A 16,416-nucleotide genomic window follows, 5' to 3' on the forward strand; every position below is an offset into this window, starting at 1 on the left:
TTGATTTCATTGGTCATTATATCTATCTTTGTGACAGTGCCATGCTGTTTTGACCACTGTAGGTTTGTAATGTGCTTTGAAGTCAGGTAGTGTAAACTTCCAACCTCATTTTTCTTTTTCAAGATGTTTTTAGCTATTCGGGGCACCCTGCCCTTCCAAATAAATTTGATTTATTGGTTTTTTTATTTCTGCAAAGTAAGTTGTTGGAATTTTCATTGGTATTGTATTGAATCTATAAATCAGTTTGGGTATGATTGACAACTATATTTAGTCTTTCAAACCATGAACATGGTATTTCCTTCCATTTTAAACAAATTCACTTGTTTCTGTGAATTTAAGCTGTCTCTTGCAGACTGTATATATAATTGGGTCATGATTTTTTATCCATTCTGCCAGTCTTTGCACTTTTGGCTGGAGAGTTTAATAATCCATTTACATTCAGAGTCACTACTGATAATTCATACAGGAATCTCTTCTGCCATTTTGCTATTTAAACTTTAAGTCTTACACCTTTTTTGTCCCTAATACATACAGGACTCTCTTCTGCCATTTTGCTACTTAAACTTTAAGTCTTATACCTTTTTCGTCCCTCACTTCTGTTGATACCTCCTTTTTTATTTGTTTTTTTTGTATTGTACCACATTCTCACTTCTCTCTGGATATACTTTTTCATCTTTTTTCCTTGTGGTTGCCATGGGGTTAAAATTTAACACCCTAAATATATAGCATTCATTTGGTTTGATACCAGCTTAATTTCAGTAGCATACACTTGTACTTTTCCTATACCCCTCGGCCTCCCTCACCATTTTTTTTGTACTTGTTACCACTTAAATTTTTGTAAATTGTATGTCCAAAACATAGATTTATCATTATTTTTGTGCGTTTGCATTTTGGAACCCATAGGAAGTAAGAAGTGGAATTATATATCAAACATTACAATACCAAAGGTACTGAAATTTGTGGTTACCCAAATGTTTGTTTACCTTACCGCATGTCTTCCTTTTTTTATTTTTATTTTTATTTTTTTTGAATTTAAGCAGTTTTATTGAGATATATTCACATCCCATACAGTCTATCCAAGGGGCCAGAACAGTGATGTTTACAATAATAATGGGGTTTTGCATCCTTCACTGCAGGCAATTTTAGAACATTTTCATTACTCCAAAAAGAAAAACTTAATACCCCATAGCAGTCACTTCGTAATCCCTCTATCCTTCCCGAGCCCTCCATAACCTCTGATATAATTCTATCTTTATAGATTTATTTTATAAAGAATATTAAAATATTACTCTTCATAGTTTGCATTAGGTATATTTTTTCCCGAATTCCCCCCTATTATTAATGTCTTGTAATCGTGCTGTTCATTTCTTATAGCTCAAGAAAGGACATTCTTTTTTTTTTTTTTTTTTTTTTTTTTAAAGGAAAGACAGAGAGAAGGAAGGAAGGAAGGAAGAAAGGGAAACATTTTTTAAACATTTTCTTGTTTTATTGTATTCTGTTTCTCCGTTTTTGTTACATGGGCTGGGGCCGGGAATCGAACCGAGGTCCTCCGGCATAGCAGGCAAGCACTTTGCCCGCTGAGCCACCGCGGCCCGCCCAAGAAAGGACATTCTTATTTGTGCTACTCACCACAGATATCGTCCACCACAGGGTTCACTATGTTATACATAGGTCTCACATTTTATTCTCTAGCTTTCTAATAACATCCATGACCTTAAACTCCCCCTTTCAACTTCAGCCACACATATAATTCAGCGCTGTTAATTTTACTCACAGTATTATGCTGCCATCACCTCTGTTCATTCTCAAATATTTACAGTTAACTTAAATAATAATACTGCACTAATTAAGCATCATTTCCCCATTTTTTTACCCTATTCTATCTCCTAGTAACCTATATTCTAGATTCAAACTCTGTGAGTTTGCTTATTATAATTAGTTAATATCAGTAATATCATACAGTATTTCCCTTTACTGAACATGTCATCCAGGTTCATCCCTGTTGTCCCATGCATAAGGACCACATTTCTTCTTACTGCTGAATAATATTCCATTGTTTGTTTTTACCACATTTTGCTTATCCATTCATCAGTTAATGGACCTTTTTTGTAGGTCTTTAGTTCTCTATGCCACTTTGAACCCCTCTGTCTAGTGCCCTTTCCTTTCAGTCTGAAGAATTCCTTTTAGCATTCCTTATAGTGGTCTAGTGGTAATGAACTCCCTCTGCTTTTATCTGAGAATGTCTTAAAATCTCATTAATTTTTGAAAGAAAGTCTTTCCAGATATAGTCATTGGCTGGCAGTTGTTTGCTTTCAGTATTTTAAATATTTTAACTTCTTGCCCTCATAGATTATTTGTTTGATTTTGGGTGCATAGTCCAGGAATCGAACCTGGGTCTCCACAGGGAAGGTGAGCATTGCTCCCATAGTTTCTAATGTGAAATCAGCACTGAAACTAATTGGGACTCCCTTGTAAGTAAGATGTTCCTTTTCTGTTTCAGCTTTCAGAACTCTTTCGCTGTCCTTAACATTTTATAGTATGATCAGTTTAGGTTAGGGTGTATTTTTCTCCGTGTTTATCCTGTTTGGTGTTCTCTGAGCTTTGTGCGTATTCATATTTTTTGCTAAGTTTGGAAGGTTCTCTGTCACTGTTTCTTTGAATACTTCTTCTGTTCCTTTCTTTCTTCTCTCTCTGGGACTCACATAATTTGTATATTGGTGCACTTGATCGTTTCCCAGAGGTGTCTTAGGCTATTTTCGCTTTTAATAATTCTCTTCTTTTTGCTCCTCAGTGTGACTCATTTCAGATATCTTGTCTTGTCTGAGTTCACCGATTCTTTCTTCTGCCAGTTCCAATTTTTGATTTTTGACACTCTTCTGGGCATTTTTTCATTTCGGTTACTGGGTTCTTCAATTGCAGGAGTTCTGTTTGGTTCCTTTTTAAAATTAAGATTAATTTTTAAGGCCTTGTTTCATATGCCCACATTCTCATCTTCATTGTTTTGTGAATTTTTATCCTCTTCCTTTGGATGGGCCATTATTTCCTCTTTCTTTGTCTGTAGTCTTGTTGCACACTGTACATTTTAATATTTTACAATGCGAACTCTGGGATTTATTCCCTGGGATGTCTGTTTACTGATTTTGTAACCATTTGGTGATCCTTTCAGGAAGGGCTGCCCAAGGCAAATGCAGTGTGCAAGGTTTTCCGTCTTTCTGAACCCCTGTCTTGCTTGTTCTGGGCTTTTGCTTCTTAGTTATTATGGAGTTCTCCTAAAATTCCCTGGTGTTTCAGGCTGGCCGGTCTTTACCTCACACTGTCCATCTCTATAGTTTTTGATACCCCTTTCATTGTCTTAGGCTTTTGCCTGGATGGCAAAGTCTGGGAGAAGAAGCATGCCTGAGAGGACTTTCCAAAGTCAGTCTTTCTCAACCAAAACAGGACCAGAGACCCACAAAAGGGGCACATAACTGGCTCGAAAATACCCGGGGGAAATGAGGAAGGTTGCCTAGAGCTTTTCTAATGGCGCCCCAAGACTGAGCTCTTACCTGGCTTGTCCAGAATGTAGTCCTTCAACTAACTCCCCCTGCAGCCCTGAGAAAGTACAGCCTTTAACTCTCCACTGCTCCTGCTCCTGTCGTGGGAGAAGGGTTGAAATAATGGCTGCTGCCACCTTTGGTTGGGTGGGTTGAAATGCTGGCTGCCCTGAGAGCTGAGCCCCCAGTGATCTGAATTTGCTAATTAAAAGCCGTGATCAGTAATCAGCTATACCCACCTCTGTTTTGGGGGAACAGGATCTTTGTGTCTTTCTGTCACCAGCGAGTTAGCTATGGACTGGACCCCAGGGCAGCCTGCCATGAAAGTGAGGCATGAGCGTCGGCAGCCACCAATTCGCGAAAGCAACTTACTGTTCCTTACCACAGTCTATTAGTCGCTTTGTCCTGCTTTTACTCGATGCCGTACAGTGTTCTTCTGGCCTCTGGAGTTTCAAAATAGTTGTTTCAAACAGTTCTTGCCAGTTTATTAGTTGCTTTGGTGGGGAAACTGAGTCCTAGAACGCCTTACTCTGCCACCTTCCCACAATCCTACTGTCACACCTTAGCAGTTCTGTTTTTAACAACCATCCCGTTACAACCAAGGTTCATGCTCTATTATTTCTCACCTCAATTTTTATATTAGCTTCTTAAATGTATGTTATATTAGATCAGATGTATTAGATTATGTCACTCCTCTGCTAAGAATCCTCCAGTAGGTTTCCATCTCAAAAAAAACAGTCCTTATAATGGATTTTATGACCTTGCTTAACTAGTTTGTTCTTCTTCCCCTGCTCCCACCCTAGTCCTTATCATTCTGTGGCTTGCTCTGTTCTAATCCCATTGGTCTTGTTGCTTCTTCTCCTAAACTCCAAGAACACTCTCTGCTTAGTGCTTTGCACTTATTGTTTGCTCCTCCCCACAATGTTCTTCCCCTAGATTTCTGCATAGCTCAGTTCCTCCCGTTCTATCTACTCAATAGAGGCCTTTCTCACCTCCCTCTTGACATTCCTTCTCAGTCTCACTATCTTCCTGACTCTATTTCATTTTTCCTTATAGCAAATACTACTACCTGACATATGCTATTAGAATATAACCTCCATAAAAGTTGGGATTTTTTTTGGTTTACTATTGTGTTTTTACTATTTAGAACATGCCTGCTATACAGTAGGTATGCAAAATATTTTTTAAATGAATGGGATCATCAAATTGCTTCCAGTTTAGGACGGAATCGTCATATATGGTTAAAAGCACAAAGCCAACCTCATCAAAATGGCCAGATAGGAATATAGAAAGAAACTAATTCCTTGATGACACTGTTGAGTTGATGAAATAACCAATTTTGAGCTGCACTACCTTTGGACTTCTTGTTATGTTAGAGAATAAACCACTCCTATTTTATGTTTTAGCTGCTTTGAGTTGGGTTTTCTGTTCTTTGCAGCCTGAAACACATTTCATACAGAATCATTTTACTTCTAAATTAGACTAAATTTAGAAATAACATTCTGGTTGGAGAGGCTGCAGTGAAATTGATATTGCTGTACCTGCAGTGTACATTGAAAATTGGAACTAGTGCTTTGAAACAAATGTCTCTCAGTAGTAGTGTGCTAAAAATGTATGTGCCCTATGATCTAATAAACCCACCCTTTGGAATTTATCTTTGCAGAACAATTCAAGAGAAGATAAAAAACTGTATATAGAGAGATCATTAATGCTACCTTTATACCTCAATTTTAAGAGTTCTTTATATATTAGGGATATTATATGATATGTGTTACAAATATTTTGTCCTAGTTTGTCTGTTTTCTTTTGACTTGTTTTTTTGGCTATGTAAACCTTTTATTTTTATGCAGTCAAATTTATTAAGGTTTTCTTTTATTGTCTCTGGATTTTGAGTAATAGTTAGAAAACCTTTCTCTTTCCCATGGTTAGAGAGCAGTTCACCTGTTCTTTCTACTAGTACTTGTGTGGTTTCATTTTTTACATTTAGATCTCTAATGCATTTGAATGTATTCTTAAGTATGGTATGAGGTGTGAATCTAATTTTATCTTTTCCAAACTGGCCACCTAGTAGTCCCAGCATCATTAATTAAAGTATTTATTTTTACTCAAGTGATTTTAGATGACACCTTTATCAATATATGTAATTTCTGTAAGCATTTGGGTGAATTTCTGGACTTTCTGCTATTCCACTGGTCTGTTTGTCTGTTTGTGCTTCTGTAGTACACTTTATTGATGAAGGCTTAAGAGTTATACTTAATGTCTAGTAAGGCTAGTCCTCTCAGGTCGTTTTTCATTTTTATTATTTTCTGGCTATTCTTGGCATGTTTGTTTTCCCATAAGAAATTTTGATTTAGTATCAGTTTGCCTAACTTCATGAAATAGCTTATTGGTATTTTTTTTTTTTGTATGTCTCTACTCATTTTTTTAAATTCATTTTTTTAATTAATTAACAGAAAAATAAGAAATTAACCCAACATTTAGAAATCATACCATTCTACATATGCAATCAGTAATTCTTAACATCATCACATAGATGCATGATCATCGTTTCTTAGCACATTTGCATCGGTTTAGAAGAACTAGCAACACAACAGACAAAGATATGGAATGTTAATATAGAGAAAAAAAATAAAAGTAATAATAGTAAAAAAAAAAAGAAAAAAAAAACCTATAGCTCACATGCAGCTTCATTCAGTGTTTTAACATGATTACTTTACAATTAGGTATTATTGTGCTGTCCATTTTTGAGTTTTTGTATCTAGTCCTGTTGCACAGTCTGTATCCCTTCAGCTCCAATTACCCATTATCTTACCCTGTTTCTAACTCCTGCTGGACTCTGTTACCAATGACATATTCCAAGTTTATTCTCGAATGTCGGTTCACATCAGTGGGACCATACAGTATTTGTCCTTTAGTTTTTGGCTAGACTCACTCAGCATAATGTTCTCTAGGTCCATCCATGTTATTACATGCTTCATAAGTTTATCCTGTCTTAAAGCTGCACAATATTCCATCGTATGTATATACCGCAGTTTGTTTAGCCACTCGTCTGTTGATGGACATTTTGGCTGTTTCCATCTCTTTGCAATTGTAAATAACGCTGCTATAAACATTGGTGTGCAAATGTCCGTTTGTGTCTTTGCCCTTAAGTCCTTTGAGTAGATACCCAGCAATGGTATTGCTGGGTCGTATGGCAATTCTATATTCAGCTTTTTGAGGAACCGGCAAACTGCCTTCCACAGTGGTTGCACCATTTGACATTCCCACCAACAGTGGATAAGTGTGCCTCTTTCTCCGCATCCTCTCCAGCACTTGTCATTTTCTGTTTTGTTGATAATGGCCATTCTGGTGGGTGTGAGATGATATCTCATTGTGGTTTTGATTTGCATTTCTCTAATGGCCAGGGACATTGAGCATCTCTTCATGTGCCTTTTGGCCATTTGTATTTCCTCTTCTGGTAGGTGTCTGTTCAAGTCTTTTTCCCATTTTGTAATTGGATTGGCTGTCTTTTTGTTGTTGTTGAGTTGAACAGTCTCTTTATAAATTCTGGATACAAGACCTTTATCTGATAGGTCATTTCCAAATATTGTCTCCCATTGTGTAGGCTGTCTTTCTACTTTCTTGATGAAGTTCTTTGATGCACAAAAGTGTTTAATTTTGAGGAGCTCCCATTTATTTTATTTCCTTCTTCAGTGCTCTTGCTTTAGGTTTAAGGTCCATAAAACCGCCTCCAGTTGTAAGATCCATAAGATATCTCCCAACATTTTCCTCTAACTGTTTTATGGTCTTAGACCTAATGTTTAGATCTTTGATCCATTTTGAGTTAACTTTTGTATAGAGTGTGAGAGATGGGTCTTCTTTCATTCTTTTACATATGGATATCCAGTTCTCTAGGCACCATTTATTGAAGAGACTGTTCTGTCCCAGGTGAGTTGGCTTGACTGCCTTATCAAAGATCAAATGTCCATAGATGAGAGGGTCTATATCTTAGCACTCTATTCGATTCCATTGGTCGATATATCTATCTTTATGCCAATACCATGCTGTTTTGACCACTGTGGCTTCATAATATGCCTTAAAGTCTGGCAGCTTGAGACCTCCAGCTTTGTTTTTTTTCCTCAAGATGTTTTTAGCAATTCGGGGCACCCTGCCCTTCCAGATAAATTTGCTTATTGGTTTTTCTATTTCTGAAAAATAAGTTGTTGGGATTTTGATTGGTATTGCATTGAATCTGTAAATCAATTTAGGTAGGATTGACATCTTAACTATATTTACTCTTCCAATCCATGAACACGGTATGCCCTTCCATCTATTTAGGTCTTCTGTGATTTCTTTTAACAGTTTTTTGTAGTTTTCTTTATATAGGTTTTTTGTCTCTTTAGTTAAATTTATTCCTAGGTATTTTATTTTTTTAGTTGCGATTGTAAATGGGATTTGTTTCTTGATTTCCCCCTCAGCTTGTTCATTACTAGTGTATAGAAATGCTACAGATTTTTGAATGTTGATCTTGTAACCTGCTACTTTGCTGTACTCATTTATTAGCTCTAGTAGTTTTGTTGTGGATTTTTCCGGGTTTTCGACGTATAGTATCATATCGTCTGCAAACAGTGATAGTTTTACTTCTTCCTTTCCAATTTTGATGCCTTGTATTTCTTTTTCTTGTCTAATTGCTCTGGCCAGAACCTCCAACACAATGTTGAATAATAGTGGTGATAGTGGACATCCTTGTCTTGTTCCTGATCTTAGGGGGAAAGTTTTCAATTTTTCCCCATTGAGGATGATATTAGCTGTGGGTTTTTCATATATTCCCTCTATCATTTTAAGGAAGTTCCCTTGTATTCCTATCTTTGAAGTGTTTTCAACAGGAAAGGATGTTGAATCTTGTCAAATGCCTTCTCTGCATCAATTGAAATGATCATGTGATTTTTCTGCTTTGATTTGTTGATATGGTGTATTACATTAATTGATTTTCTTATGTTGAACCATCCTTGCATACCTGGGATGAATCCTACTTTGTCATGATGTATAATTCTTTTAATGTGTTGTTGGATACGATTTGCTAGAATTTTATTGAGGATTTTTGCATCTATATTCATTAGAGAGATTGGCCTGTAGTTTTCTTTTTTTGTAATATCTTTGCCTGGTTTTGGTATGAGGGTGATGTTGGCTTCATAGAATGAATTAGGTAGTTTTCCCTCCACTTCGATTTTTTTGAAGAGTTTGAGGAGAGTTGGTACTAATTCTTTCTGGAATGTTTGATAGAATTCACATGTGAAGCCGTCTGCTCCTGGACTTTTCTTTTTAGGAACCTTTGAATGACTGATTCATTTTCTTTACTTGTGATTGGTTTGTTGAGGTCATCTTTGTCTTCTTGAGTCAAAGTTGGTTGTTCATGTCTTTCCAGGAACCCGTCCATTTCATCTAAATTGTTGTACTTATTAGCGTAAAGTTGTTCATAGTATCCTGTTATTACCTCCTTTATTTCTGTGAGGTCAGTAGTTATGTCTCCTCTTCCATTTCTGATCTTATTTATTTGCATCCTCTCTCTTCTTCTTTTTGTCAATGTTGCTAAGGGCCCATCAATCTTATTGATTTTCTCATAGAACCAACTTCTGGTCTTATTGATTTTCTCTATTGTTTTCATGTTTTCAATTTCATTTATTTCTGCTCTAATCTTTGTTATTTCTTTCCTTTTGCTTGCTTTGGGATTAGTTTGCTGTTCTTTCTCCAGTTCTTCCAAGTGGACAGTTAATTCCTGCATTTTTGCCTTTTCTTCTTTTCTGATATAGGCATTTAGGGCAATAAATTTCCCTCTTAGCACTGCCTTTGCTGCGTCCCATAAGTTTTGCTATGTTGTGTTTTCGTTTTCATTCGCCTCGAGGTATTTACTAATTTCTCTAGCAATTTCTTCTTTGACCCACTCGTTGTTTAAGAGTGTGTTGTTGAGCCTCCACGTATTTGTGAATTTTCTGGCACTCCGCCTATTATTGATTTCCAACTTCATTCCTTTATGGTCCAAGAAAGTGTTGTGTATGATTTCAATCTTTTTAAATTTGTTAAGACTTGCTTTGTGACCCAGCATATGGTCTGTCTTTGAGAATGATCCATGAGCACTTGAGAAAAAGGTGTATCCTGCTGTTGTGGGATGTAATGTCCTATAAATGTCTGTTAAGTCTAGCTCATTTATAGTAATATTCAGATTTTCTATTTCTTTATTGATCCTCTGTCTAGATGTTCTGTCCATTGATGAGAGTGGTGAATTGAAGTCTCCAACTATTATGGTATATGAGTCTATTTCCCTTTTCAGTGTTTACAGTGTATTCCTCATGTATTTTGGGGCATTCTGGTTCGGTGCGTAAATATTTATGATTGTTATGTCTTCTTGTTTAATTGTTCCTCTTATTAGTATATAGTGTCCTTCTTTGTCTCTTTTAACTGTTTTACATTTGAAGTCTAATTTGTTGGATAGTAGTATGGCCACTCCTGCTCTTTTCTGGTTGTTATTTGCATGAAATATCTTTTCCCAACCTTTCACTTTCAACCTATGTTTATCTTTGGGTCTAAGATGTGTTTCCTGTATACAGCATATGGAGGGATCCTGTTTTTTCATCCATTCTGCCATTCTATGTCTTTTGATTGGGAAATTCAGTCCATTAACATTTAGTGTTATTACTGTTTGGATAACATTTTCCTCTAACATTTTGCCTTTTTTATTATATATATCATATCTGATTTTCCTTCTTATCTGATATTCCTTCTTTCTACACTCTTCTCCATACCTTTCTCTTCTGTCTTTTTGTATCTGACTCTAGTGCTCCCTTTAGTATTTCTTGCAGAGCTGTTCTCTTGGTCACAAATTCTCTCAGTGACTTTTTGTCTGACAATGTTTTAATTTCTCCCTCATTTTTGAAGGACAATTTTGCTGGATATAGGAGTCTTGGTTGGCAATTTTTCTCTTTTAGTAATTTAAGTATATCATCCCACTGTCTTCTAGCTTCCATGGTTTCTGCTGAGAAATCTACACATAGTCTTATTGGGTTTCCCTTGTATGTGATGGATTGTTTTTCTCTTGCTGCTTTCAAGATCCTCTCTTTCTCTTTGACCCCTGACATTCTAACTAGTAAGTGTCTTGGAGACCGCCTATTTGGGTCTAATCTCTTTGGGGTGCGCTGCACTTCTTGGATCTGTAATTTTAGGTCTTTCATAAGAGTTGGGAAATTTTCAGTGATAATTTCTTCCATTAGTTTTTCTCCTCCTTTTCCCTTCTCTTCTCCTCTGGGACCCCCACAACACGTATATTTGTGCGGTTCATATTGTCCTTGAGTTCCCTGATACCCTGTTCGAATTTTTCCATTCTTTTCCCGATAGTTTCTGTTTCTTTTTGGAATTCAGATGTTCCATCCTCCAAATCACTAATTCTATCTTCTGTCTCTTTAAATCTATCATTGTAGGTATCCATTGTTTTTTCCATCTCTTCTACTTTATCCTTCACTTCCATAAGTTCTGTGATTTGTTTTTTCAGTTTTTCTATTTCTTCTTTTTGTTCAGCCCATGTCTTCTTCATGTCCTCCCTCAATTTATCGATTTCATTTTTGAAGAGGTTTTCCATTTCTGTTCGTATATTCAGCATTAGTTGTCTCAGCTCCTGTATCTCATTTGAACTATTGGTTTGTTCCTTTGACTGGGCCATATTCTCAATCTTCTGAGCGTGGTCCGTTATCTTCTGCTGGCGTCTGGGCATTTAGTCAGATTTCCCTGGGTGTCGGACCCAACAAGCTTGTAAGATTTTTCTGTGAAATCTCTAGGTTCCGTTTTTCTTATCCTGCCCAGTAGGTGGCGCTCTTGGCACACGTTTGTCTCACGTGTTTGGAAGGGATCCCCCCGGTCAGCGTTCTTCGCGGCCTGGGGATTTCCGATCCAATTCTCTCAGTTGGTCCGGGGGGCCGCGCGTGGTGGGGGCGTCAGCTGCCGCGGCTTGAAGGGACCCTGTGGCTCCTTTATTAATTCCCCTATTGGTGTTTGGTTGGACCCAGTCCCTGCCAATGTCGGAAATTCCCTCCTCTCCCTGGAGGGGTGTTGGTCGCCGGCCGCAGCAGTCCTGGGGAATTCGCCACCGAACCAGGAAGCCGCTCGCAGGGGAGAGGTGTCGGTCGCCGGCCTCTGCGGCCTGGGGAATTCGCCACCGGACCAGGATGCCGCCGCGGGGGAGGGGCGTCAGTCACCGGCCGCCGCGGCCTGGGGAATTCGCCACCAGACCAGGAAGCCGCCCACGGGGGAGGGGCGTCGGTCACTGGTCGTCGCGGCCTGGGGAATTCGCCGCCAGACCAGGAAGCCGCCCGCGGGGGAGGTCCACCGCGGCTTGGGTAGCCCTCTGATCCGAGACTTGTAGCCGGTCCAGGAAGACGCCCGCAAAAGAGGGGCGCCGGCCGCCGCGGCTTGGGAAACTTGCCTCTCCGAGACTCTCAGCCGGCCCGGGAAGGAGGGAGGGAGGAGCTCCAGCCGCCACAGCTGCTGCTGCTCGGGGAATCGCGCACCGCTTGGGGATCTCACCGCAGCAGAGTCTCGCAGTCAGACTAGCCAGTCCAGACTGGGGTACGCTGTGTGTCCATTCCCTGCCGTGGCCCCGGGAGCTGTTCTGCACTGTTTCTGTTCACCTAGTAGTTGCTCTGGAGGAGGAACTAAGACGCACGTACCTTACTAAGCCGCCATCTTGGCCCCGCCTCCACAATCAATTCTTAATGGCATGAATGAGAAGGAAAAAGGTGTCACTGTTAATTATAAAAGTTTCCTTAAAGAAAAGGGAGGTTTTCAATTTTACTGCAAGGAAACAGAGGCCTTGAGAAGTTAAATGAAATAACTAAGATCTCATCGTTAATGACAGAGATAGACTCAATTCTGGGTCTCCTGAGTATGAGTAAATAGTTCTTTTCATTAATAAACTTACTGTGCATTTACGTATATACATACACATGCATATATGTATACTGTGCATACATATAACTAAAATAGCCTTTCAAAGACTGTTTTATCCTTTTCCTCCATTTTAACCTGCATGCCTGCAAGTGAGGCTGAATTCTATAATTTTCTGAATGTTTTTTAGAATTATGGGTATGATTATTTCTTTTATAAAAGTGCTTGTTTTCAGATTATGTTCTCTGATTTTCATTTTAGGAAATGTAGAAATAAAGAAAGGGGAGAAAAAATAATTGCATGTTATAATTATGTTTATAAAGATGTAATAATTACATATATCTGTAGAAATAACTAGATGCATTAAAATAAAAAAATGTATGTATCATCTTTTTAGTGGAGCTCACAATGTGTATTGGGTGTCCCACTTTTTTCTCCAAGATTATTTTAATATGATTGATTTCTCATCTAGTAATTTATGCATTCAAATTTTCTAATTTCTTACTTTGTTGATTTTTTTTTTTTGCTCTCCACCCTCCCTCCCCCATAGATCTTGAGCCAGATGATTGTGCATCCATTTACATCTTTAATGTAGATCCACCTCCATCTACTTTAAACTCACCACTTTGCTTACCACATCATGGATTACCGTCTCACTCTTCTGTTTTGTCATCATCGTTTCAGCTCCAAGGTCACAAAAACTACGAAGGAACTTGTGAGATTCCTGAATCTAAATATAGCCCATTAGTTGGTCCCAAACCTTTTGAGTGCCCAAGTATTCAAATTACATCCATCTCTCCTAATTGTCATCAAGAAATAGATGTTCACGAAGATGATCTACACATAAATGACCCAGAAAGGGAATATTTGGAAAGGCCTTCTAGAGATCATCTTTATCTTCCCCTTGAACCATCATACCGGGAATCTTCCCTTAGTCCTAGTCCTGCCAGCAGCATCTCTTCTAGGAGTTGGTTCTCAGATGCATCTTCTTGTGAGTCTCTTTCACATATTTATGATGATGTGGACACAGAGTTGAATGAAGCTGCTGCCCGATTTACTCTTGGATCCCCTCTGACTTCTCCTGGTGGCTCTCCAGGAGGCTGCCCAGGAGAAGACTCCTGGCATCAACAGTATGGACTTGGGTACTCCTTGTCACCCAGGCAGTCTCCTTGCCACTCTCCTAGGTCCAGTGTCACTGATGAGAATTGGCTGAGTCCCAGACCAGCCTCAGGACCCTCCTCGAGGCCCACTTCCCCCTGTGGGAAACGTCGGCACTCCAGTGCTGAGGTTTGTTACGCTGGCTCCCTTTCACCCCATCACTCACCAGTCCCTTCCCCTGGTCACTCCCCCAGGGGAAGTATAACAGAAGACACCTGGCTCAATGCCTCTGTCCAGAGTGGATCAGGCCTTGGCCCTGCACTTTTTCCATTTCAGTACTGTGCAGAGACTGATATCCCTCTGAAAACAAGGAAGACTTCTGAAGACAAAGCTGCCATACTACCAGGAAAATTAGAGCTCTGTTCAGATGACCAAGGGAGTTTATCACCATCCCGGGATACTTCAATAGATGATGGCCTTGGATCTCAATATCCTTTAAAGAAAGATTCATCTGGTGACCAATTTCTTTCAGTTCCTTCACCCTTTCCCTGGAGCAAACCAAAGCCTGGCCATACCCCTGTATTTCGGTGAGTTGATAGAAATGGCTGCTGGTCATTTTTTGTGGTTATGGGTTATTAGTGGAATGTAACTGTGGTAATCTGTATATAATGACTTGACCATTTCTCCACTTTCTCCTTTTTGTTGTTATTTTTTTGGCAGTATCTTCCAGACAGATAGCTTAAACTCTGTATTTTCCTTTGAATCTTAAAAACGTCTTTAGATAGGCTAAAGTTATAATTTAAAAATTGTAGATAGATGATGAATTATAGATTATAAAACTTACACTTATAAATCCCTAGATGAAATTTTTTTGTTTTGAAAAGCTTGTAAAAGATTGATTATGGTATAAAATAAATTCCCAATAAAATAAATTGGAAATAGACTTTTCATATTTTTAAAAGCTCAGAGTACAAAGGAAATTTGGCTTTTCATATTTGTGTCAAGTATTTTTTTATTTTTTGTCTTTTGACTTTTTAAGTTTATGATTTGTTGTTGTAGAGAAATTTCTGGTTATATATGTTCAAATTTGTCTTTTCCTGTGTTGCTTTTGGATTTTGTATTATATTTGAAAGTTTATCATTCTTAAAATAAACAAAAATACTTTCATTTAATAAGCCTATTTTAAAAAAAGTATTTGAATCTTGAGTCTTGCTAAAATTTATTTTGGCTGTAAGGAGCAATATATAGTGTAACAAGTTTATTTTCCAAATGTATAAATTGTTGCAATATAATTTGTAGAATCAATCTAGTCTTTGATATGGAAAAGACATTTATCATATATTAAATTCTTACATTGGGTTGTTTCTGTCTAGGGACTTTTTATGTTCTTTCATTGAAATTAAGGTTTATTTTTGGATTCTGATCTTTAGAAAAGTAGAATGTGGAATTATGGTATTAAAGATACCTTTGAGCCTATTACTCTGTTTCTGAAAATGATCTTAAACTTTTTAGGGGTTTGCTTAAACTTGGAAACAAAAGTGCAGAACTAGCAGAGAGTTGATGAAGTTTAGTTGTTTCAGACTAATAAGAATAAATATCTTTGGGCTTCATAGTAAGAAGACTAAAACTAAGCTAAGGGTATACCAGGAAGCAATGAAATACTTTAGAAATTTTACAGGTGAGAATGATAGTGTTTCAGAGGTAAAAGGGACCATTTCATTATTCCCTAAAATAATGTTACTGTTTTATACAAGTCATTGGGTCCATTAATATTTGACCTATAGACACTGACTTGTTTTTTCTAGTTGTATATTTTCATTGTTAATATATCTAAATGAGCTTTTAGGCCTTTACGCTGTTTAAATTATTTCATTGAACAATTAAAAAAAAAAAACAACTAACATCTAGAAAAGGTGCCATGATTTTTTTTGTAGTCCAATATGTACTGAAATCAAATTTTCACCTCAAATTGCAATATATTGCTGAATATAAGCAATACTTCAGAGTACTAGAGAAGAAATAAGGGAAAGCAATGTGTATATTAGATTCATTTCCACAGCTGTACACCAGGAAGGGAGACATAGCCAGTATTTGGAGAAAGACTGATACACAACACAGGGTTAGGCATTTTGCTTTAAACATTGAATTATTGTTTTGATTGTTTTTGTAATGATGTACACATAGTTCAGAAGCAGTTACAGTTTTACAAAATGCTAAAATTGGTTCTTTTTAAAAATAGTAAACAAAAAAGTAGAGAAATTAGGTTTTATATTTAAGATTAATAAATTATCTGTTAAGCACCCACCATATCCAGTGTTATAACTTGGTAAATGAAGTTTTATTTTGCAATACTTTGTTTCAGAGATCAGCAGAAGAAATGTTGGTATTTGCAAAGAAGCCACTTGAATTGCCGTTTGGCAATACTAATATGATAAAATGGATCTTTGTGCTTTGTTTATAGCACATCTTCATTGCCTCCACTAGACTGGCCTTTACCAACTCATTTTGGACAGTGTGAACTGAAAATAGAAGTACAACCTAAAACTCATCATCGAGCCCATTATGAAACTGAAGGTAGCCGAGGGGCAGTAAAAGCATCTACTGGGGGACACCCTGTTGTGAAGGTATGAGACTGTTGGGGCTTGTTTTGCAGATGCCAAAACAATGATAGAAGAGTCTATTCAGTTTGTTAATATTGAGCTCAAAGGGAGAAAACTCAAAACCAGAAATTCTCTGTTGAAGTTTTATGTGCTCGTTAATATGACAGCACTTCTACAACTGAGCTCTCTCAGCTTGGCTAAAAGATATTCTTCCTTGACTGACTCTCCATCCAGGGAAACTCTTGGGATAAAAGAAGGTTATGGTGTCATACAGC

The 16,416-nt window shown here is 37.7% G+C and overlaps 1 protein-coding gene across 5 annotated transcripts in view; it reads left to right on the forward strand.

Moving 5' to 3' along the window:
- The window catches only part of NFATC3 (nuclear factor of activated T cells 3), a 203,977-nt gene that overhangs the window by 61,157 nt on the left and 126,404 nt on the right, over positions 1-16,416 (forward strand). For 4 of the 5 annotated variants that reach the window (XM_077132799.1, XM_077132800.1, XM_077132798.1 and 1 more), the window contains exons 2-3: positions 12,994-14,128; positions 16,003-16,165. In XM_077132799.1, coding sequence (XP_076988914.1) covers positions 12,994-14,128; positions 16,003-16,165 — 1,298 coding nt within the window. Of the gene's footprint in view, positions 1-12,993; positions 14,129-15,903; positions 16,166-16,416 lie in introns of those variants that run through there. The other variant, XM_077132802.1, reaches the window with a different exon arrangement.

This window comes from Tamandua tetradactyla, chromosome 16 (assembly GCF_023851605.1).
Source record: "Tamandua tetradactyla isolate mTamTet1 chromosome 16, mTamTet1.pri, whole genome shotgun sequence".
Lineage (NCBI taxonomy): Eukaryota > Metazoa > Chordata > Mammalia > Pilosa > Myrmecophagidae > Tamandua > Tamandua tetradactyla.